The sequence below is a fragment of the Drosophila yakuba genome, chromosome 3R (assembly GCF_016746365.2).
Source record: "Drosophila yakuba strain Tai18E2 chromosome 3R, Prin_Dyak_Tai18E2_2.1, whole genome shotgun sequence".
NCBI classification, from domain to species: domain Eukaryota; kingdom Metazoa; phylum Arthropoda; class Insecta; order Diptera; family Drosophilidae; genus Drosophila; species Drosophila yakuba.
Genome location: NC_052530.2, coordinates 26,813,264 through 26,836,827, shown reverse-complemented (window position 1 = coordinate 26,836,827; position 23,564 = coordinate 26,813,264). Strand labels below are relative to the sequence as shown.

Genomic DNA, 23,564 nt, shown 5'->3' with positions numbered 1-23,564 from the left:
TATGTCCTTACATGGTTTTTTGAATTTTTGTACTTCAATATGCACTTACTATCTGGTAAAAGGTTGTAAACTACAATGTAATTTATTTAAACAAAAAAACGTTTGCATCAAAACTGTGTTAAGAGAAACTATCCTTTGCTTAAAAGATCTGCAATTGGTGGTAGTCCAAAAATTAGTTCGTTGCTTTTATATGATAATTAAAGATAAGAAAACATTACAATACCATTTTTTTAATAATTGTAACAAGCACCATTTACTAAGTAAAACAAACCTTACTCATTTTCAAATAAGAACAAGTACCTGTTACAACAAAATGCATTCCCAATCAGCATTGTTATCGATAGCCCCAAAAACACCTGTTTGGCCATCCCTGGTTGGCTGGTGGTGCAATCGATTTTTGGCATCGACTGGATGCCCATGCCAACAACAATGTTTGCCTTTAATATTTAGTTTAAATCCGTTGCAAATCTGTGAAATTAAATCAATAGCAGTGTAGCTGCTTCATAACAAGTGAATCGTGCCTACTATAAAGTAAATAACCACGAAGGTACCCCGCCGGAAGTACAAAAGTAAACACAAAATTGGAAATCCGAAAAGTGAATCAGAATTTTTCCAGCTCACACACACACGCGCATTCCCGCACGCCCAGCAAACACACATGCAAGCGTATGGAACCAGTCGTGTTGTTGTTGTTTTTGCTGCTGTTGCCATGAATAAGTGCAAGTGAAGAAGAAGCAGAAGCTGTGATCGGAAAATTAAGCAAAAAAGAAAAAGGGGAGCTTGGAAAAGTGGGGTTGGGCAAAAGCAGACGGAAAAGTGGAAAGGCGGAGTGCAGCTAACACGCTTCGCTGGCCGCGCGACAGCAGAACGCCAGTCAAGCGCCAAAAACCATTAGTAGAACCCCATTTGCTGCTGGAGCGGCACAAGAAAGCAATTTTCTGGTAGCAGAAACACCAAGAAACGAAACTAATTGGCCGATCTTCAGAGACTCGACGACAATTAGCCGGAATGGAGCTGAAAGTTTGGGTCGAGGGCATCCAGCGAATAGTTTGCGGCGTTACAGTAAACACCACATGTCAGGTATGTGTGCTACATGCGAGGTCAACACAATAGCAACCGATACTATTAGCTAAATGCTACAGCAATTTTATATTGACGCAGTGCTGTTTTTGTGAAACGAACTGTATGCGCATTGTTTGGTTTTTCATTTTGGTCTAATTATAATATTATTTTCCGCAGGATGTGGTTTTTGCTTTGGCCCATGCCACTGGGAAAGTGGGAAGATTCACTTTAATCGAGAGGTGGCGCAATAACGAACGCCACTTGGCCCCCAATGAGAATCCAATGAAGCTGCTGCTCAAATGGGGCGAGTATGCAAATGATGTGCAGTTTATATTACAACGTTCGGAAAACAAAACGCAACAGCAGCAGCAACAACAGCAGCAGCAGCAACAACATCAGCAGCAGCAGCAGAACAATAATAATAACAACAACAACTATGCTGTGATGACAACAAAAAAGCCGCTGGGGCCGAACAACAATAACAATAATAATAATAAGCCAGCGCCCACTTTGCAAAAGCAAAAGTCGAACGTCGAACTCAGCTACCGCACAAAGGAATTGAAAAAAAGTTTTGGGTGGGTGCATTTTATATGTATGTCAGTTAGTTTGAAAACTAACCCTTAAAGCGCTTACCTAGCCCTAATTGTTAATGAGCTAGCAAACTGCGTTCTAATATTCACCTGTGTCGTTACCCTCCACTGACAAAGTTTCTCTTTCTTTTAGGGGCTACGATGCCAAGCAGTTCGACAACATAGGCATAGTCAAGGGAATTCCGCAGCAGCAGCAATTGCAGTCACAACAAACGGCCGTTGGAGCACCGACGAGTCCACCACAGGAGCAGCTGACACCGCAGGATAACAATAATGTGGCGCCACTAGTGCCGAAGCATGAGAAATCACTGTCGAATCCGCTGGACATGAGCAGCACGGGTAGCAATGCACCCGCACCTGCAAGTGGCTACAATGACTTCTACAACAATAACAGCAGCAGTAATCAGCATATCTACAGCCAGCTGAGCAAATCCAGCAATGAACTCCGACGCTCCAGTCCCAACGAGATGTACTACAACAATAATAACAATAATATCAATAACAATAATAACTCACCGGAGCTGTACAAGCAAACGCCGACGATTTCCGCGAATGGAGCCTTAGTGCCACCTCCATATCGTGACCCGCCACCCCCGAGAAACAGCCCCATGTGCCAGGGCCAGCGTTTGGCCAGCAGCAATGCGGACACCATGTCCAATGCCTCCTCCTCGACGAATCCGTTCCTCAGCGACTACGATCAGCACAGCAGCCACAACAATAACAACCTGAACAACAATAGCCAGGCCATGGAGGAGGGTGAGCCCATGTTCCAGACCACGCAGTACAACGATTTGCTGCAGCTCATCAAGTTTCAGCGGGAAAAGATCACAGCCCAGCAAATGGAATTGCAAAAGGTACAACTATTCATGTTTCTAAATTGATTTGCTATACTAACATTTCATTATTATTTTAACTGCTTAGTTCGATACGGAAATAGTATATTTGGAAAGCAAAGAACGCGACCACGCCCATGAGCTGGATGCCATTTCGCGTGAGATTTCCAAGGCGGATCAAATCTTTCGGCAAGGAAGCGAACAGCTGCAGACTCTGCAGTATGTGGAGGAGGAAAACGAACTGGTCAAACAGCAGGAGAAAACGTTGAAATCGGAAATTGCTCTACTGCGATCCAAGCTGGCCAATTGCGAAACAGAGCTGCTGCAATGCAAGAATAAAATGCGCTTGCTGATGGATGACATTGAGCTGGAGCAGCAACAGCAGCAGCAGACCAATAGGTGAGTGCATGCCAAGATATTTGCTTCAAGTGTGTTTGTTTACGATTCTTGATTGTTTCAGGCAAACTGTGGAGCGTGACTTCCTAATGGAAATGGAGCGCATTCAGAGCGAAATCGACCAGGCCCTGCACAACACTGACACTTCAAACAAAACGGCAGATAGTTTGAAAAAGGAACTACTGATGATCGAGCATGCCATTGCCGACAAGAAGCGACAGGTGGAACAGCTGGTCAACGAGATGAAGGAGGTGAATTTGCAGAGTCTGACTGTGACCACCACGGAGGAGATCAAGCATCTGTTGGAGGGACCCAACAAGCAGGGCAGCAGCCGGCGGATCATCGGTTCGCCCCGGCAACTTGAAACGGCGGTTCCAACCAGTAAAAATCCTCATGGCGTGTGGGTTTAAGTCACACACACGCCTTAGGGCCTGAAACTATTTTTCTAAACGTATTTCTCCTCCAACAAAATAATGTTTCTTGGGAACAAATTGATGAACATATCTTGAATGCATAATGGAGTTGACACGAAATGGATTCCTTATGAATATCACAATTTGAAACAATATTCTTACGAAATTTACAATGATTAACGTGCTTGATTATTGTTTTAGTATGTTTACATTCCAATCACAATCTATGGATCTCTCAATGCAATGATATGTGTTACAAATTTGAAAACACAGCCCATTTATGTATCCACATTCAGCACTGTACTTTGTATTTTAAATTAGTTAATGAGTCCATATTCACATGTCCTAATCTTAATTTTGTGTGCTATACTTTTGTTTAATTTTTGCTGCTAGTCTACATGTTAACAAAAAACCCTTTCCAATCTCTACAATTCGCCATTAGTTGTTAATTTGACAATGAATTTTAATTGTTGCAATAATTCGAGAGTATCGTAGCTTAAAAACGCCTTTCTAACGTTTAAGTAGTGCACTTAGTGATTTGTCTCCCACAGAATTATCATTATAGAATTCACAATTCGAATTACACAAAACTTATTGTACTTAGCAATTAGCGCAGCTTTAAAAAAAAACAAATTAGCAATGCTTTGTTGAAAAGTTTCACTTCTAAAGTGCTTAGCCTTAGCCACCGGATATCGAAACAAAAAAAGACCGAAACATAAACAATTGCAAAGGTATCACGCAGTAGTATATGATTACTAGCGTAAAACTAAAAGACAACACACAAGTCGCTTCGATGTATTATGTTTTTAATTAGCTATATTTAATATATTTACACAAACTGATAGTGAACTACAAAAAACACCAACGGAAATGCAATTTATCGAATATTATACATTACTATTAACTTTAAACTAAACAAACGATTTAGAACAAATTCTAATTGCATTACATCTAATTAGCTAATAAATGCATTTTTATGATTTTCTCTTTAAAACTCGAAACGAGCCGTCTGTATTTACTTGTGGGATTTTCTTTTTTGAAGCACCACGAATTTTCAGCACGGTCAGCCGAAGTCCTGTGGCACACGAAGCTGCTCGGCCGCTTTTCTTTTGGCGGTGGAAAACAAAATCAGCAACACATGCTGCCAACAGCTTCAGTTGGCCGCTGTGCCCGAACGCGTTTGGTCCTTTTTCGTCCTTGTCGATTTCCGTCGCATCCCCAAAAGGCGACTTCCTGGCGAGGCGCGCGCGACTTTCGATTTTTAAAAAGTGTCTGCCCCGTGAACGGGTCAGTGAAAGTGGCTCGTTTGGAAATAAAGTGGCAAAGGAACACACATTTGAATGGTCTGATTTTTTAGGTTTTTTTTGGGACGCATCCTATCGCATTGACACAATCTGCAAAGTGGTCAAGGGGGCATTAAGTGGCCCGGCAGCAAACGAAGCAAAGAAGGAACCGCTCCGTTTTTATGGCCCCTTTTCCACACCAAATGATGTTCAATTGCGATGATTGCGATAATGAGAGGCCCAGTTTCAGTTTTGCTTTGGGGATCATGCATCGCAGAGACAATGTGACCTTTTGCGGAAATTATGATTTGTCTCCGGCTGACCTTGAGTCCTTGAATCCTTACCTCCCCGCCACCGACTCAATTAAGCGGAATTTAATCAGAAAAAAGTGGGGGGGTCACATATTGCACTTCCATTTCGTAGTACATTTGGCAAACGTCGTAACCTTGAGTTTGGCTTAAGGTCTTGCATAAATCGGGGAATAAAGTGGCTGCTTAAAAATGGAACCTTGCGACTGGAGCCAACTGAAATTATTCATTTCGATTTGCTAGACTCAGCGGGGCAAGCTTTATGACTTCCTCTCAACTTATATCTAGTTCTTTTCTTGTAATACAAATAAGCATTATTTAAAACAAACTCGACTCATTAAAGCAACTTTCAGTTGCTTAAACGCATATTTTTGTAACATTTAAATACCCAAAAACTTAAATCCGTCTGCGAAACTTTAGCTCGACGTCTGTCAAAGTGGCACTGTGTGCATATTTTTTATGGACACCAAATCAATTTTATCCAGCGCTGAAATCGAAACCCCACCAAGTGGAAAGCACTTGCCATTCAAAATATTAATTTTGAGCCCCAACTCCAGATCCTCCTCCTTCCGCTTCATCTGCTGTGTAATCCTGGGCACTTAAAACTCTTCTCGCCGAGCTGTGAACATTAGCCAAATGAAGTGACAAGAAATTAACGCGAAAACAAAAAAAAAGAGGAACGCTGCGATATAAGAAATAATAATATAAAAACTCAATGAGTCAGCACCGCAACGACTGCTGCTGCTGTTGTTGTTGTTGTTGTTTCTGCTGAATGGGGGCGTGGCCGGAGTGGGAATTGAGTGCTCCTAATGATGAACTCGGTCAAGGAGCCAGTGCAGCCATGGTGGCCAAGTAATTAGATAAGCGAGCGTGCAGGATAAACAGGAGCGAACCGATAAATCGCAATGGTCTACGGGAGGAGCATCGCCGTAGGCGTCTGTCTGATGACCGTCGTCCTTCTGCTGGCCGCCGTGATATTCTACTTGAGTCTGGGTGAGTCCTTTCAATATGATATACTTCCAAAACTCCATCATTCGCACACCTATCTGTATAACTTTTAAATGCAGGCTGTAGCTCCCATTGTAATTAGTAGATATCTTAGCTTTCAGAATAAATTCGAGTTACTTACTAATATAATTTATCGTATTACTTAAAGTTCTTTCAAAACTATTTAGCTCAACATTTTTCTGCTGCTGTAAATACGTATAAATTTGTATATCCTTAAAGGGTTCCTTCGGTCCTGCGAGCAAAAACCAAAATCAAATTCCAAACTGCAAAGCGGCCATAAATTTTATACTCAAAAGTATTTGAAAGTAATTTGTTGTATAATACGATAAAAAATCAGGCAACAAAAAGAACAACAAACGGCTGACCATAAAAAAATAAATACGAGTACGGCACAAACTTTGTCTTGAGCGCAAAACAATTTTCGCACATCGATGGAAACATCGAAGTATGAGTATAAATAAATATATATCTGAGGCCTTTTGGGTGCTGAATGTTTTGCTTCCTCGTTCGAGGCTTTTATCTTGTTTTACGAGTATCAATATCGAGAAATTCGCGCTGCTCTTTGCTGCCAGAATATTATATATTTTTTTATGCCAATTTGCGTATTGATTTGCCATAGGCAGCCATGGAATATAGGCGAAACATGTTTGATTTATGCCCTTTTGTCGCCTCGCATTCCGAGTACATGCATCACGACAAATTATTTATCTGCCAGATACAATTTGTCCGGCTTAGGTTTAAATCAGCCAGAAGGAGCAGGAAACTTAAAGCGGGCAAACTGTGGAGATGGATGCCTTTAGCAGCCAGGATTTGTGTGTGAACATGTGTCCTTGTCTTGGACACAATGAAATTGAAAGTCTCGCCTAATGCACAATGCTTTTGTGTGTGGCCGAGTCCTTCCTAATGAAGTTACACATATGTATATACGAGTATATGGAAAAGGATATGAGGAAATATATTTGTGCAGCTTCATGTGAATCATATGGCTATTATGCCGGAGGAAATGCATTTCGACTTCAGGCTTAACACATGAAAGATTCAATTTATTTAAAAGCCAGTAAATCAAATCAAATTCCTTGAAAATGCTAAGATTCTCACTATGTCTTATGTTTAATTAAAACTATTTATACCATTTACCTTGTAAGGCGAAAAGTTTTTATGAGCTAAATATGAAAGCAGCCGAAAAAAAATACGTTTCTGACGCAATCCGTGCAATCGGATTAAAAGCTGCTCAAGGTGCTCCACTTCCAGTTTTATTTGCTCATTTGTCTAACGAACTATGTTCCATAATCTAGTAATTTGAATTGCTCAATTTTTGGAAGGACTCGCAACGCGTGGTACCCAAACAAATCGTAAAAATGATAAAATGCAAAACAAGAATGTCATTTCGTTTTACGACAATTACCCCAAAAAAAAAGTTGTAGGCATTCAGGCAGAAAAACTCTCTGTATAAATTAATTTCTAGAGTAAGAAATTTCAATTGAATAGAAACTTAGCTCAACTTTTGAAGTTAAATTAGCCACAATGGCACAATAATTTATTTCGATACATGTACTTGATTTAAACGCTTGAAAACACATATTGTTAACAAAGCAAAGCTCTCAAAAATCAAAGAAACGACAGACAAAACTTTTTTTTTGCACATTAAGTTTAATTGTCATGTGTTGACAAAAAGGCGAACCATAAACTGAACTACTTGGTTTGATAGAGTTTATGACAATTAAGTTGTCAGCTGGAGCTTAAAGTTTGTTTGTTAGAGATTAAAATAATTACTCATACGCAGTGTGGGCATGGAAATTATCAGAGGTTCAAGCAAAGGTGAAGATGGTTTCTTAAAGACAAAGCATTCGTAGGAAATACATATGTTTTGGATAAAATCACTAAACTATGTGTGCGACTCAAATGCAATATGCTCAGCTGTCCTTGAGTGATAATTAATTTGGGATCTGTTCGCTGCGTTGTCCTTTTCCCAGGACCCTGCCCCGCGGCCAGCTTCGCCTGCGACAACGGCACGCTGTGCGTTCCAAGGCGCCAGATGTGCGACAGTCGGCTGGACTGCGCCGACAGCAGCGACGAGAATCCGGTGGAGTGCGGACTCCTCTATGGCAGCAAGGAGATTGCCGACAAGATTGTGCGTAATGCGATTGAAAAGAAGCAACAGCGCCTAATCTCCAGCGCTGCGAATGCGAGCGGTGCGGACTTGTCCACGCCGATGGTGCCCCGCAATCAGAGCCTAACTCTAAACATGACTTGTGGTGAGTGGTTGCCCCAAATCAATTACACTCCAAAAATTTCTATTTAGTTGAGCAATAACTTACTTGTGATCCCGTAGATATCGTCACATATCCGAAGGCCTGTCAGTGCGGCCAGCGAACCATTCTCTACTGCGGTCGCTATGCGAAACTGCGTCGCTTTCCGCGTCTCAGCTCGGAGGTCACCAATCTGATCATCATCCGCAACAATCTCACCCTGCGGGACAATATCTTTGCCAACCTGACGCGTCTGCAGAAGCTGTAAGTTAAGCAATATATAGATACAATTTAAAGAAAACTGCATTAAACAGTTAATAAATATAAGCAGTAGTGTTATCTGATCTAGTTTCACTCTTCTGCTGAGTAAAGTGAAATCAATCTAGGCAGTAATTCAGTTAAATTGTGTAGAAACACTTGACTCACCTGACATTCCCTTCTCCCTCAGAACGCTCAAGTACAACAACATATCACGTGTGCCGCTGGGCAGCTTCAGTGGCCTCTTTCACCTGGAGCGCCTGGAGCTGAGCCACAACAATGTCAGCCACCTGGCACACGGCGTCTTTGTGGGGCTGCACAGCCTGCAGTGGCTGTTCCTGGTGAACAACCACCTGCACCACCTGCCCATGGAGCAGCTGCGCTTGTTCAGACGATTGGAGTGGCTGGTGCTGAGCAGGAATCGCCTCACTCTGCGAAATGTGCAGCTGCCGAAAATCCCGTCGCTCTACGAAGTGTGAGTAAATCGAATTGTATAGTCGCTCTTCTATTTGCTAGATTAAAAACAGAAACAGAAACTGAAACTGAAACAGCAATAGAAAGGGAATCAGTTTGCTTTGGTTTGCGGAGGAGCAGCTCTGCTGATGTATTCAAGCGTAAAATGCTGCTAAAAGCTGCTGGTGCAACCGCTCATTGGGTTACTCGGGTATTGGGTGTCCTCCTGTGGACTCCTGGATAGCTGGTTTCGCCATAAGCTGATTCCGTTAAGGACTCACACAATGTTGTCAATGTGGCTGCACTCACTTTGTTCCCAAAGTGTTCGTTTGATGTCCTTTAGTGGTGTTTACTCGCGTTCTGAAGTTCACCCTTTAAGGGTGCAACATTGAAGTTTGTCGCTCTCATAAAGTGCTCTTTATCTAGTTTTAGAACTGGTACCATTTAACTCATTCTTTTACTACTAAGGAACATTTTTATATCAATTCTTAAAGCCATTTCTAGTTGCCCTGCATCAACTTTGATTATCTGCCGTCTGCCCGAAGCAAACATTCCTCACTTGCTCACACAAGCACACACAAAAAGCTTAGGGAAGTCTTAGAACACGGATCCGAAAATATATATATATATAAGGATAAACTAGGCCTACAGCTTAGCCAGATTGCTGGATGCCTGCATAAATATCTCTTTACTTTTACAGCTATTTGGATTTCAATCGAATCGAATACATTGGCGAGGAAACTTTTTCCCAATTGGATAATTTACATTTGCTGTAAGTAAAACAATCAACTTTTCACCCATCCGCAACAAGAAAACCAAAAAAAAAAATTGGAAAAGATGCCAGCAAGTGTCGAAAAGTCTATTGAAATATGTTGTACTTAAATTTTATGGTGCGTATGCGTAATTTTTACTCTTCGCTGCATTTTGCTTTCGTTCGTTTCCAGTAGTATTTTTTTTTACTTGTTTATTTTGAGAGATTTATGTGGGTTACATTGTTGCTGAGGCAGTCGAAAAAGAGGAATGGAACATTGCGTATACGCACTGTTGACATGACACTGAGGTGGATACTCGATACTTCGACACCTTCTTACCGGCAAAGCAAACACCAAAAACAATGGAATTTATGCACAAATAACCATAAATTGGCACTTTTATTGTGTACGCCAGTAACATATGCTAAACAAATATTTAAACGAAGAGTGACACGGAGAAAAAGTAAAGTGTATGGCCGGCGATAGATATACTCTTGCAAGGTGGTTTCCTATCCAGTCTTCATTTTTAGTGAAAAAAGAGAAAAAGAGAGTTGAGTTCGGGGGTCTTCCTAAATCCCCGACTGACGGAGCATACATAATCATTAATTTATGCATCAATAGCTGACAATATAAGTCAATGGGTCGTCTGGGTGGCCGACGCCTTGCTGCTAACTGAAAATAAATCAGTTACCCAAATTGGCCAACGTAAATAAATGTGTTAACCTTTACAGACAGTGCAAACGAGTGGGAGCGATGAGATTTAGATGGGATAAATTGTGTCGCAATATTTGTGCCCATCATCACATCATATGTGTTGGCAATTTATCTGGTGATTTGGAGCATATGGGAAGTTCAAGAAAAGATGCTAAAGATGTACAAGGATATTAGTGTGTGATGTTAGTTAGTTTTGTTAGAGAAGCTTAGTTAGTTGTATTATACGCTCAGTATTTACCATTATCATTATTTATTCGCAGAGATCTGCAGCACAACCTCATCACGCACATCCATGGACAAGCCTTTGCGAATCTAGAGAATATGCGAGATATGTGAGTATGCCGAATGGTTTGGGTGGATTTCTGAAAGTTTAACACCGACACTAAGCATGAGTTATGGCACACAGAGCTAATTAGCATAATAATACGAATAATGCCGGGACAGAAGCTAATGAACTTGCGCTCTGGTCAAAGAATCAGCACCGAGCACAAAGCCGCAGGAATGCCACCAGAGTAAATCCTAATTTGGCAAAGGATTTCAAGCAGCCAAGCCAGAAGTTCCCATCCCTCAGTGGACATTTGCTTTGTGATTCCAAATCGTAGTCAATGATATTAATTTTGAGTTCATTAATGCGCAATTACATATACGAAATACGATACGACTCTCACTCTGTTTATGAAATATTAAAGTTGAAAACTTTCCGAGCCCACAGACAGATAAATAATCACAAGGGATAGGAAAGTTGGCTGCTGGCTGCTTAACCAAGCAGCTGCCCTACAATTGCAAGGATAGAAATATTTTTATGAACTTGACCACGCCCACTCTATAAAAAAGTTTACCCCTTGGGCCAACTAATCTAACCTTTATAGTCATAGTTTATTTTGATGAAAGTAATAGCAAAACTGTAAACTAAGAGGGGTAAATCTATAAACGGCAGTCGTAAAAACGAAAACAAATTGTTTAACGCTTTGAGGAAGGAATTTGATGGGCCTCAGACATATGCGTATATGGCGTATGCTTAATATTGAAGAGCTTTAAGCGCGGATTTGTGTAGAATGTGTGTGTGGCTGGAATAGGAATCGAATGTTGCTTTCTGGTTGCTTTCATAACCATATATCAATGGCATATTCAATAAATGTCTCGGGCTGCTCAGCATCCATCGTCTAGCATCAAGCTGTGGCCTTAATAAATTTAACCAAAACCCATCCAGCATATATACATACATCAGCATATCAAGGATGATAACGGACACACCACACACACCACATACACCGCACACACATACCACTCTTGACCAGATTGGCTAGAATGGAAAGCGAACTTTTGGCTTTGGCATTTTTGTATCTTTTGGGACTTTGACTTCTGGCCAACGCAGCGCAGGCAGCGCAACAAATAAACAAACATTATTACGACCAAATAAAAATGCAAATAAATTTGTATTTTATGTGAAAACAATTTCGCCAAAGCTTTGGCCACTACCAGTAAGCAACTCCGGGCCAAGTTGTGGGCCAATAATGAAGGAGTTTATTGAAATCGACTCGGGGCGCTATTCCCCAATCGTCATTGCTTCATTAGATCTAGCCACTCCCCCCCATCCGAGCTGCAAATCCTTTACGCCTGTTGATGACACCTCTTACCATCTGACCATCTGACCATCTAACCATCTTTCTGCCAACCAAACATACCACCCACATGGGAGCCTGCCCGCCCCTCAGCCATGCAAATAATTTGCCCTTTGTTGGCGTGCTAGGAATTTCTCAGCATTCCAGCGAGAAGTAGCACTTTTACAGCTACACGGAAAGAAAATATGCACCTTTATGAATGCCGATTTGGGTTTAATAGTTATGGAAAATAGCTTGGTATTGCTGCGTTGATATAACTTTAAGTTCTTTATTTATTTATATTCTTAGTTAAATTTGAAAAATTTCTTTAATGCATTGTTTTCAATTGTTGTTTTGTGCATCGACTAGAATAAACTGCACGAAAATTACTTTTGGCCAGCGTATCCGTGTATTCGTGCATGTGTATAGTATCTATCGGATACGCATCTAAATGCTGCTCATGTATCTGTCTTCCTTCAGCAATTTCTGCTGATTTGTTTTGTCTTTGGTATAGCATCCCCCAGGGCTTTCGGAAGGGGGGCAGGGGGTAGGGGGGGAACGTGGCCATAAAACAAACGAATGCGAAAATATTTGAGAAATCGCTGCACTAATTTGATTCCTGCTGTCAAGCCACTGAGCCACTGACAGGTCATTACAGAGATATTCGAATGCTCCATTGGCTTTAAAGACCCACAACTGCTGCATTGTCCACTGGACACGGCCGTGACGTTAATTATGGTCAACATAAGCCCTTGGCCACCATCTCCGCCTCCGCCCGACCCCCCGCAGCAGTGCAACAAATGCGGCAGTTGCTCTGTGGAGCACATTGCCCCAAAAGAATCCACAAACTGAAACGTGTCATTTGCAAGGGAAGCGCAAATGGCATCATTTGGTTAATATGCACTTGGCTGGAAATGGGGTGCGTTGAATGAGTTAACAGGTGGAGAAAATGGCGGGGATATATAAGAGTTAAAATACCCTAACAGTACAGGATGAAATACTAATATTAACTACTTTCATACAGGAATAGCCTCTGTAAGAACTCTGCGGCTGTAAAAAAAACCTGGATTCTTGTTGAAACCAAAACTTTGTAAAAAGAGTATAGATCCACCTGTTCGAAAGTAGCAAATGTAATACTTGGAGATATTTCAGCGTCATGGTTTTTGCTTCTTGCACGTAGCACAGAAACACAACTAGTGGCATTTATTTGTGATTTTCTTAAATGCGCAATGACCGCCATCCGGCCCTCCAACGTTTACTCAGGCCTTTTGATGCTGACGCACTTGCGATGCCCGCCGAAATGGGCCACGTGAATGTGGCCACCGGAGGATGTGCTCGTCCATGAACAATGGGCATTACTTTGGGCTTATTTTGGTTGGGGGTTGGGGGGGCGAAAGCCCACAATCGAGGGACTGCAACTTGTTGCCCTGCCAGGGAAATATGTTAATTGTGCTCGTGTGTGTCGTCTGGCTCGGTCCGGATATTTATGAAGTTATTAAGTGCGGTCTTTTGAGCGTACTGCTTTGAGCTGGACAAAATCATGAGGCCAGTCGATCCAGGAGGCCTGTCCCTCAATAATTAATTAGAAATTTACATAATAAATATCAGGGTAGAAAGCAATTTTTCGACGGCTCAATTTGCGGCCAAGTTAAATATTTAGTTGAAGCTTTTACCCGCGCTGCAACTTTATAGCCAGCCAACAATTACCAGCAATCTGTGTGGTGGCTCCCGGTGGGCGTGGGTGGGTGCGTGTTGGAAGGGGGGCGTGGCCATTGTCTTTGGGCGACAAACCATAAAAACAAACTGTTAACAGTTGGCGCTCGTCCATTGATTGACCAGACAAGTGCAAGCAATGGAGCTCAACGTCAGTATCCACACCCACATCCTCACTCACAACATCATCTCCATCAGCTTCAGTTCCTTAGATCTCACATCAGCTGCGGAGATTCCCATGGACGTGACACGGTGGAGCCAACACACCAATTGCGAACCATGGCAAACATTAAAGTTATTATGCCCCTACGCGATGAGCATTATAATAACGTAGGATTACTTTCTGCACACGTAGTGTGTGTCATTTAATGGGTTGTTTCCTGCGGAGTTTAAAAGGAAGTAAGAAGGAAGGAAGTTTATATCAAAACAGAAGTTGTAGTTTCGCATCCACTGTGCCGCATCCTGTCTGCCATGAATGATGCGACCTTTCCTGCGAGCACATAAAGCCCCGGCCAGTTGCATCTATGCCACACACTGATAGACAATGTTTGCGCACTGATTTATACTCAGCCAGCTATTAAATAAGATTTTTCGTTATTACGCTGCCCAGAATTTTATTATGTGACTTTCAAAAGCCCCCGGCCAACTTGTTGTGGCTTTGACTTAAAGTCGCGCCATTCAACTTTTAAAGTCGCGAACGCAACTGCGTTGGCTTTATCAGCAACAAATGCAGGGCCATTATGCGTGGCACACGCGGCGTATGAGCAACGTTAAATCTGCGAATAATTCTTAGACGTGCGTTTCTTTTTACAGCCGCCTTGTCGGTAATCCCATTAAGGAGTTATCTGGCGAAACATTTTTGCACAACACTCGACTGGAGGCACTGTGAGTATACTCAAAACATTTCTATGTTTTAATTTCTAAAAATCACACAATATATCTTCTCGTAGTAAAAGGGACTTCAACTTAATTAGTGTTGAGATATTTTATGATTTCTTTTAATTATGATAATTCATTTGAGCACTCACCAATTTTTCAGCTCGCTGGCCCTAATGCCGATCCACATCAGCCGCAGTTTGATGGAGCCGCTGAACATCTCGTTCCTGAATCTCACGGGGATCCGGTATGATCACATCGACTTCGAGGCCATCAACTCAATGCGCAACCTGACGTACATCATCTACGATCGATTCTTCTACTGCTCGATGACGCCGCGAGTGAAAATGTGCAAACCATCCACCGATGGAGTCAGCTCCTTTCAGGATCTGCTGAGCAAACCAGTACTACGTTACTCCGCCTGGGTGATGGCCACCCTGACAATAGCTGGGAATGTTTTGGTGCTGTGGGGACGCTTCATCTACCGGGATGAGAATGTGGCTGTGACAATGGTGATTCGGAATCTAGCTCTGGCTGATATGCTGATGGGTTTCTATCTGGTCACCATTGGTGTGCAGGACTACCGCTACCGCAACGAGTATTATAAGTAAGGTAAGTCCGATTGATTATCGCATTAGCTAATCCCAAATCGTGCAGGGTGGTGCTGGACTGGATAACATCGTGGCAGTGCACACTGATTGGCACCCTGGCCGTCAGCTCCTCGGAGGTTTCGATGCTCATCCTGGCTTTCATGTCGCTGGAGCGGTTTCTCTTGATCGCCGATCCCTTCCGCGGCCACCGCAGCATTGGCAGTCGTGTGATGTGGCTGGCTCTGATCTGCATTTGGATAACGGGCGTGGGCTTGGCTGTGGCACCAGTGCTTCTGTGGCGGACCAGCACCCTACCCTACTACGGATCCTATTCCGGAACCTGTAAGCACAATATTTATGATAAAAAGTAAGTTTGCTTATAAGATATTTAAACTTAACAGGCTTTCCATTGCACATCCACGAAGCCTTCCCGATGGGCTGGCTTTACTCGGCGTTCGTGTTCCTGGGCGTCAATCTGCTGCTGCTGGTGATGATTGCGATGCTCTACACGGCACTCCTCATTTCGATATGGCAGACGCGGAGTGCCACTCCGCTCACTTTGTTGGATTGCGAATTCGCTGTGCGATTCTTTTTCATCGTGCTGACCGACTTTCTGTGCTGGGTGCCCATCATCGTTATGAAGATTTGGGTATTCTTCAACTACAACATCTCCGACGACATCTACGCCTGGTTGGTGGTCTTTGTGCTGCCACTGAACTCGGCGGTGAATCCTCTCTTGTACACCTTCACCACGCCCAAGTATCGAAATCAAATCTTCCTGCGGGGCTGGAAGAAGATTACTTCTAGAAAGCGAGCGGAGGCGGGCAATGGGAATGTGGCCACCACCACGACGGGCACGGCAACAGGTTCCTCTCAACATCCGGATGACTCCACGACCTTGGCCAAAGCCATGCCATTAGCCCTTACGCTGTCGAACTGAAGGATTCTTGTGGCGGAGATCGAACTTGTATACCATCAGATTTAACAGCATTTATTTTGTCTATGATATCGAATATCTATATATGTATGTGAATATCTATTCCTATCCGTGTAAGATAACCAAAGGAAAGTGTGAAATAAATTGAATGTGATATTTGTAAGGCAATTTAACCGGTTTTATAATGGATGCTACTTAGACTAATACTTGCAATAACTTTCAGTTTGCTTGACTATAAATATTGTTACCTAACTTTGGATAATGTTTTTAAATACTTTTCATTAAGAAACAGCAGCGCTATCATTCCTGGCACTGTCTGATTCATTTTGGTCAGCGTAAATCTTTGCCATCACTAACTTGGAGCGCACTACGTGAAACTTGCGCATTTCTTCCAGGTCCTCCATCTGCACCACCATGTTGTGCTTACGTTCCAGGTGCAGGCGTAGTCTAAAATATGAAAACAAGTGTTACTTTTAAATTATGTACACGTTTAACCAGATAACTAACTTGTTACGAGCTGGATAGCTTTGCTGGCAGTGGGCGCACTCGAATGGCATGGCCGTGTGTGTGCACTCGTGATTCCTGAGGGATGAAGACGAGGTAAAGGACTTCTGGCAGCCGGGAAACTCGCAAATGAAACGGGATCCAGAGTGCTTCACCTGCTGGTGGACAGTCAAATGGGATCGCTGTGCGAATCGACGATCGCAGAGATCACAGGAATAGGGAAAGTCTCTGGTATGATAGCGTTTATGAATCTCTAGGGCTTTGGCAATGGCAAACACCTTGCCGCACGTGTCGCAGTGGACTCCGGATTGCCTGTGCTTCGAATCGACGTGAACTTTGAGCGCCTGTTTCGTGAGGTAAACCCTGTCGCACTGATTGCACGGAAAGCTGGGACGATTGGCCAAATGAATCAACTGGTGCTTGGCCATGCGAGAATGATTCCTGAACTCCTTGTGGCAGAAATTGCAGTTGAATTTACCCGAGTGCCGATGGCGAGGCATGATGTCCTCTAAGCTTTGGGCAGTATCGTGGGTTTCCACCATCTCCTGGTCATCCTGCCTATCCTCAATCTCCTCCAAAAAGACCTCCTCACTCATATCCGCCTCATCCTCCTCGTCTTCGTCCTGCTCCGTATCGCCATTGACTTCGGCCGCCCCAAAAATCTCTCTCAGCTGCTGATTGGCAATGGCCACTTTCTTGTGGAAGTCGTAGGCCCATTGCAGTTCCACCGCGCATCGTTTGCACAGGGTTTGTGGCTCGTTTTTGGCACTTTGTCGCAGGTCCTCCTTGGTGCAGATCTCGTAGCAGTCGTAGTAACTCAGCACCGCCTCCTGGTCATAGATGACGGTCATGTCCAGCATTAGGTTAGAATGCGGCTCCTCCAAACACAAGCGGCAGCAATTGCTCAGCTCCAAGAAAGTAGAGCTGCCTGAAAATGAGACTTCTTGGGACACAAGTTTCACGGGAGCTTCTGCAGTTCTTCTTGCTATTGTAAAGTTGAGCGTTTTGCACGCTTTTGACGTTTGGAGATCCATCTGTGGCAAACTGATTTTGACCAACTTTGTAAATTTTACTCTAATTACTTAATACTTCTTTGTTTACAGTTGAAACTCCCCGCTCAAAACATTAAATGCGAAGAAAAACTAAACATAGCTGCTATAGAGTTGCCACCTATTCTTCGAGAGATCTGGCATCACTTGATAGCGCTTAAATTTTTAAGAACTTTATTGCTTCGCAGTTGTTGTGATTTCTTTGTACATCCCCTAAAAATGAAGCCGGTTCTGGAGCCTGAGACAACCATGAGTCCTGAAGCGGACATACTGCATCCGGACGACGCTCAGTACATATGGCTGCCAATTTTGGTGCTTGTTGGCATTTTTGTTCTCGCTGCTTTGGTGCGTTACATTCCTTATCGCCGCCGTCTGTTTGTTCAAGTGGATGGATGAACATTTGTTTAATTTATGCATTTGGGTCTTCCCAGGTCTACGCCATGTCACGTAGTCGCTGCCGGATTTTCTGCGATTGCCTTAGATGCAGGAAGGCTCAGCGAACTGGATACATCAACGTGGATGAGGAGGATTCCGATGTGCCCATGGCCTGCGGAGATGAGCTGGGAGATCAACGCACTACAGCTAGTCTGCTCACTGGTCGCCTTCACATTCAGGATGTCAGTGAGGTTTTTACAATGTCCCATTCCACTTATAGTTTTACTTCTTCCACAGGGAGCCAATAACGCCTCCAACGCTTAGTGAAAGTATTCCATACACTTTATTGTCCACGTTGTCTTCAAACGGTGGTTGTCATCGGTTAAGTTACTACTGCAAACTACGTGCCTCTACTACAAGTACAACGAAAATAGCCCTAATTTTAATGATCCGTACTGGTGGCGCCAAGGACTCGCGTCGTCAGGTCGTAGAAGCCAAAGAAGAATGCACCGCCCAGTGTGATCCACAGCACCCGCGGCACAAAGCCAGCAAACAGACTGAAATGTAATATAGATGTACATTAATAAATGTAATAAACAATTTATAAAACTATAATGTAAAACTATTAGGATCAACTCCAGTCGAGTCAAATATTGAAATATTCACCCGCTGAAGCCTCGCTCCAGATAAATGCCATGCAAGATTCTTCGGGCACTGCGACGCCGGTTGAGACTCTCCCTTTCAGCCAGCATAATTCGGGTCTTGACCACATCCAGCGGCGTGGTTAATCCCGCTGAAATGCCACCAGCGACTGCTCCACAGAGAGCCACCGAAAAAGGAGAGGATTCGAAGCCGGTCAGGGGAGTCCATTGCAGCTTAAAGTACTCCCAGAGGGGGAACTGAATCAGGCTGAATGGAATCTCCCGCATGATAGTGGAGCCGAATCCGCGGTACAGGCCGCGCTTCAATCCCTCAGTGCGATAGGCCCGCAGCAGGATTTGCAGGCCGGACTGTTTGTTGCCCAGCAATGTTTGAGAGCGTTGCTTGGCAATCTCCACGGGAACACGGATCAAGCAAGCCAACTAAGGGATACAGAGATTCGTCAATTTACATATCAGGTGCACAGTTTTAAATGGAATCCTACCACTTCTGCTGCTGAAGCCGCTGCCATGTGAACATAGGGTGAATCTTTGGTTTGGGTGACCGAGCTGAGGAATTGTTTTCCACACTCGTAGGTGCAGAAAAACAGAGCCGCCGTGGGTGCACTTCCTGCAGCCGCAGGAGCGAGTCCTTTGTAGATGCCCCGGAATCCTCCTGCCCGCCAAAAGCCCAGCTCGCTTTGCAGTCGGGTCTTTACTGTGTCAATGGGAAAGAGCGCTATGTCCACCACCATGCCAGCCACGCCTCCAGCCTAAAAATCATTACTTAAGAACTACATTTTGATTTAAATTCAAAATACTTACAACAAGTGCATGAAGGAACTTTAATTTATTGACCGGCTCTTGCATGTTGATTCCCACGGAACCCGCGGCCGAATCCAGACCCAATTCCGCTGCCATGTCCTATAAATGCTGTTGGTACATTCACTTTAAGTCATCCCCTCGGAGTATTAACTAAAATTATTTTAGTAAACAAAAACATAAGATGTGGTTGTTAACGTAACAGTCAGCTGCTTATTGCAGATCTGGCAAGGCTGCAGATAACAGCTGCTTGCTGAAGAGTTGTCAAGATGCTGGAAGCCAAATCAATAAAATTGTTTTTAAAAAACTAATTATTATTTTGTCGAAAGTGTTTTTTTAAAAACTATGTGTGGTACTGAAATTTTAAAGTTTTAATTTGAACATATTAACATTATCCTTTTTAAAAACCAAAGTAATTATTTTGAAACCAGTACTAATTGCTTGACAACCCTAAAAAGCCGTGGTTCTTGGCAAGAAGCAGCAGCACCGTTTTGGCCAAGTGGAATAAAATTGGCCGTGATTTAACTGATAGTAGAATCCCAACTGCAGCGGTAGAAAACAATAATCCAAGGATCAAATCATGGCCCTTCGCTTGACCCAGAGATTGCTGCAGACGCAGACGCCGTTCCTCACTCGCGTAAGTTTTCTCAACCGGAAAATTGGCCTACAAATGCAAATTACATAATGCGCGCCTGCGAGATCCTATTGATCGTACTTATCTATTCCAATTGTAGGGCTATCCCTTGCTGGTGACCAAGGAGAAGACCGAGGATGTGGCCCACACCAAATCGGCGCTGCAAAAGAAAGTCACGGTGAGTCCAACCGCTGGAGTTTATCCCCAATTGAGGTTATAGCATCCGTTTATATCTTCGAAAACAGGGCACCGATATTCCCTCGGCACAGTACGGAGGTCGTCATGCCGTCACCATGCTGCCAGGCGGCGGCATTGGTCCCGAACTGATGGGCTATGTGCGCGAGATCTTCCGGTACTGCGGTGCACCCATCGATTTCGAGGTGATCGACATCGATCCCTCCACCGAGGGCAACGATGATCTCGACTACGCCATCACATCCATCAAGAGGAACGGAGTGGCACTCAAGGGCAACATCGAGACCAAGTCGCAAACCTTGACCGAAGTTTCGCGCAACGTGGCCATCCGTAACGAACTGGATCTGTACGTCAATGTGGTGCACTGCAAGTCGTATCCGGGCATTCCGGCCCGCCATCACGACATCGACGTGGTGCTCATCCGCCAGAACACCGATGGCGAGTACGCCATGTTGGAGCACGAGTCTGTGCCCGGAATCGTGGAGAGCATGAAAGTGGTGACCGTCGAGAATGCCGAGCGTGTGGCTCGCTATGCCTTTGAGTTCGCCCGCCAAAACAATCGCAAGAAGGTTACCACCATCCACAAGGCGAACATCATGAAGCTGTCCGATGGCCTCTTCCTGGAGGTCGCCAACCGTGTGCACAAGGACTATCCCGAACTGGAGCACAACAACATGATTATCGACAACACCTGCATGCAGTCCGTGTCGAATCCCCACCAGTTCGATGTCATGAACATGACCAACCTGTACGGCACCATTGTGTCCAACGTTCTTTGCGGTCTGATGGGCGGAGCTGGCCTCATTTCCGGTAGGAACTACGGCGACCATGTAAGTCTCTTTGCCTTTTGCTTAACGCATAATCCTCCAATCTTTCCATATCAATTTTTAGTACGCCATCTTTGAGCCGGGCACCCGTAACACCGGAACCGCCATTGCCGGCAAGAACATCGCCAACCCTGTGGCCATGATCAGTGCCAGTATCGACATGTTGAACCATTTGGGTCACAAGGAGCACGCCAACGTCATCCAGGAGGCCGTCTACCAGACCATTGTCAACGATGCCATTCGCACGCCAGGTGATCACGACCCCCATAGTTATTTCATAAACAGAATCAACTTTATCATCTCAAACTCTTGCAGATATTGGCGGCACCAACTCCAGTACCGATGTGGTTGAAAATATACTCAAGATCTTGAGTGCCAAGCGCGTGAATTGGTAAAATAATCGTCTGCATTTAGAGTAGTTCTATTTGTTCTATTATTTCGCTGTCACAACCAAGTGTTGTATTTTCTATTACGTTTTAAGCAAACAAACATCTATCGCTTGTCCCCTTTTACTTCACTGTCGCGATAAGCCCAGCCTAGGCGGGCCTTCTTGTATTATAATTTCATGCTGTTATTGTATTATTTTAATTACTTACTTATTACTTCAACAGAACTGTAAGTGTTATTGCCGAATTGGCCTAACTGTGTCCTAACCAACCAGCACACCACAGACTCCACTTAACCACTAACTTTTTAGTTTCCTTATATCTTTTAGTTTTAAGTACTTCATTATGGGTAACACATGCTCGTTGGTTACCTATAAGAGGCCACTTAAAATGTGTTTATATAATTTTTCGACAACTGTTTAGCAATTGCTTCGTTGAACTATTTTCTGTTGTATATTTGTCCTAAGTAGTGCCCTTAGTAGAACACACCCACCACACACATTCAGTACACAAGTATGTAGTATTTTCGTTTTGAACGTGTAACCAAATTGTCCTCGTGCAGCTCTAATGAAAGAAATTCTGTTTTTTCTCCTCTCCCCGAAAATCCGAAACGCTTTACCGCTCCGCAGGCCACATGGAAACTATTTTAGCCAATTTTAGGCACTATCGCACTACCGAACTCAACCAACTGCTAACAAACTCAGCAAGATAAACCAAATCGAACCAAGTCTAATACCAAAACCAGTCAAAATTATATTAACCCCACAACTAAGCCAATTTGAGACATCTTGTACCCCAAAGCCAATGCATTCAGCGTTAAATGTGATGCCCAGAAAAATCGGTTTAATCAAATCGAGATTGAAATATTCCGCTGCTTAACCCAAACAAAATATGTTACCCCGGCTAAATGTCCATTGTGTGTTCATTCGATGTCCAAGTGTGATAATTCAGGTAATACAAACTCCAAATATTTTTCAGCTTCATTTCTCCAGCTCTGTTTGAGAAAGGTACTAATCCGGTTTTATCTTATATTCCACAGATTTTCTTGCCGGCCCTATCCAATGTTTCTGCACTCTGATTCTTTTTTCTAAATTTCCTACTGGAAAGCTGTATATTTTCTTTTATTTAACTTTTAATGCAAAATACCCTAAGGCAACAGTACATGAACAACAAGAATAACACACTTTGCGCTCTTCAAAAGCCTAGCAAGTTCCACAAGTAGTCAATCAAAGCGATATTAAATTGTAAATTTTCCAAAAGATTTGTAATATTGAAAATGTATTATTCTGTTCGAATATTTATTAGTAAAGGAAAAAGTAAAAAAAGACACTGTAACTATCATGTTTTGGATTTTGGCGGTTAAAGGCTCGGGAATTGCACTATATTACGAAGAGCCGGTGTAGCTTCATTCCAATCTGTCCGAAAATTCCTGTTGTGCACATCCTATTCAATGTATTCCATATACTAATCATCACCGTAGGCATATTTGCCCCACTTGAACACTCAATAAGAAGGCGGAGGTTCCACTTCGGTCAGTTTTATCAGAATTACTTCTTTGTTTATTAAACCTTAAAAAAGAGCGACAATCCAGTAACCACAAGTAGCGAATGGGCAGCTTAGAAACGCAGCTTCTGGAAGAACCACTTGTTCTTGCCCTCCTTGTAGACGGACTCGAACTTGACGCGGGTCTGGAAGCGGTGCGTCTTGCGCTTGACAGGATCCTTCAGGTCCTTGGGCGACAGCTTCTCGAAGCTGATGTCGTGCGCCGTGTAGCGGGTGGGCATCAGATGGTTGTAGTTCAGGCTCTTCAGGAAGGGCTTGACCTTGGACTTCTTCTTCAGCTTGTTCTTGCCCATCTTCTTGGTCACCTTGCGCGGGTAGCGATCGATGCCGGCAACGAGGGCGTGTCCGAAGGGCTTCTCCGGGGTTCCATCGTCGTGGGTCTTGACGATGATGGCCTTGCGACCGGCGTAACGTCCGCTAAGGACGATTACGATCTTGCCCTGCTTCATGATTTTCCTCATCTTGGCGGCTTGCTCTGTAAATTAGGCGAAAAGTTAAAAGAACGTTAGTAAATTGGTCAGTTTTCATAACTTTT

The 23,564-nt window shown here is 43.5% G+C and overlaps 7 protein-coding genes and 1 long non-coding RNA gene across 11 annotated transcripts; 4 read left to right on the top strand and 4 right to left on the bottom strand.

The window, feature by feature from the left end:
• Positions 1 to 387: 387 nt before the first annotated feature.
• LOC6538485 (serine/threonine-protein kinase pakD) lies at positions 388 to 4,295 on the top strand. The gene is made up of 5 exons (XM_002098973.4): positions 388 to 1,080; positions 1,240 to 1,637; positions 1,786 to 2,506; positions 2,574 to 2,884; positions 2,946 to 4,295. The coding sequence occupies exons 1-5, from the start codon at positions 1,009 to 1,011 to the stop codon at positions 3,289 to 3,291; spliced, it is 1,848 nt and encodes a 615-aa protein (XP_002099009.1). The 5' UTR covers positions 388 to 1,008; the 3' UTR covers positions 3,292 to 4,295.
• A 92-nt stretch (positions 4,296 to 4,387) lies between these two features.
• Positions 4,388 to 16,204, top strand: LOC6538484 (relaxin receptor 2). 2 transcript variants are annotated; one of them, XM_039376074.2, is made up of 11 exons: positions 4,388 to 4,581; positions 5,443 to 5,878; positions 7,867 to 8,148; positions 8,226 to 8,406; positions 8,591 to 8,875; positions 9,554 to 9,625; positions 10,580 to 10,651; positions 14,447 to 14,518; positions 14,673 to 15,116; positions 15,167 to 15,441; positions 15,501 to 16,204. In XM_039376074.2, exons 2-11 carry the CDS (start codon positions 5,791 to 5,793, stop codon positions 16,037 to 16,039), a joined length of 2,310 nt encoding a protein of 769 aa, XP_039232008.1. In that variant the 5' UTR covers positions 4,388 to 4,581; positions 5,443 to 5,790; the 3' UTR covers positions 16,040 to 16,204. The 2 variants fall into 2 exon arrangements, with proteins under 2 accessions (XP_039232008.1, XP_002099008.1); XM_002098972.4 differs by having other exon boundaries at positions 4,388 to 4,637.
• On the bottom strand, positions 7,396 to 8,710 carry LOC120321906. Its single transcript, XR_005561637.1, has 2 exons — positions 8,569 to 8,710; positions 7,396 to 8,404 (listed from the first exon to the last, which is right to left on the bottom strand). It is a non-coding gene; the product is annotated as an uncharacterized LOC120321906 (long non-coding RNA).
• Positions 16,075 to 17,696, bottom strand: LOC6538483 (zinc finger protein 689). Of its 2 annotated transcripts, none has more exons than XM_039376075.2 (3): positions 17,630 to 17,696; positions 16,544 to 17,574; positions 16,075 to 16,483 (listed from the first exon to the last, which is right to left on the bottom strand). In XM_039376075.2, the coding sequence occupies exons 2-3, from the start codon at positions 17,572 to 17,574 to the stop codon at positions 16,318 to 16,320; spliced, it is 1,197 nt and encodes a 398-aa protein (XP_039232009.1). In that variant the 5' UTR covers positions 17,630 to 17,696; the 3' UTR covers positions 16,075 to 16,317. The 2 variants fall into 2 exon arrangements, with proteins under 2 accessions (XP_039232009.1, XP_039232010.1); XM_039376076.1 differs by having other exon boundaries at positions 16,544 to 17,468; positions 17,623 to 17,682.
• Positions 17,697 to 17,724: 28 nt separating this feature from the next.
• Positions 17,725 to 18,568, top strand: LOC6538482. The gene is made up of 3 exons (XM_002098970.4): positions 17,725 to 17,934; positions 18,021 to 18,206; positions 18,262 to 18,568. The coding sequence occupies exons 1-3, from the start codon at positions 17,809 to 17,811 to the stop codon at positions 18,286 to 18,288; spliced, it is 339 nt and encodes a 112-aa protein (XP_002099006.1). The 5' UTR covers positions 17,725 to 17,808; the 3' UTR covers positions 18,289 to 18,568.
• Positions 18,285 to 19,638, bottom strand: LOC6538481 (S-adenosylmethionine mitochondrial carrier protein homolog). The gene is made up of 4 exons (XM_002098969.3): positions 19,428 to 19,638; positions 19,109 to 19,375; positions 18,631 to 19,046; positions 18,285 to 18,521 (listed from the first exon to the last, which is right to left on the bottom strand). Exons 1-4 carry the CDS (start codon positions 19,521 to 19,523, stop codon positions 18,407 to 18,409), a joined length of 894 nt encoding a protein of 297 aa, XP_002099005.1. The 5' UTR covers positions 19,524 to 19,638; the 3' UTR covers positions 18,285 to 18,406.
• Positions 19,639 to 19,889: 251 nt separating this feature from the next.
• On the top strand, positions 19,890 to 22,801 carry LOC6538480 (isocitrate dehydrogenase [NAD] subunit gamma, mitochondrial). Of its 2 annotated transcripts, none has more exons than XM_015193397.2 (6): positions 19,890 to 20,061; positions 20,159 to 20,236; positions 20,304 to 21,083; positions 21,145 to 21,331; positions 21,396 to 21,471; positions 22,506 to 22,801. In XM_015193397.2, coding segments are annotated over exons 1-6 (1,179 nt in total). In that variant the 5' UTR covers positions 19,890 to 20,004; the 3' UTR covers positions 22,507 to 22,801. The 2 variants fall into 2 exon arrangements, with proteins under 2 accessions (XP_015048883.1, XP_043063078.1); XM_043207143.1 differs by lacking the exon at positions 22,506 to 22,801 and adding an exon at positions 22,096 to 22,341.
• Positions 22,802 to 22,993: 192 nt separating this feature from the next.
• LOC6538479 (60S ribosomal protein L27) lies at positions 22,994 to 23,531 on the bottom strand. Its single transcript, XM_002098967.4, has one exon. The coding sequence runs from the start codon at positions 23,488 to 23,490 to the stop codon at positions 23,083 to 23,085; it is 408 nt and encodes a 135-aa protein (XP_002099003.1). The 5' UTR covers positions 23,491 to 23,531; the 3' UTR covers positions 22,994 to 23,082.
• Positions 23,532 to 23,564: the final 33 nt, after the last annotated feature.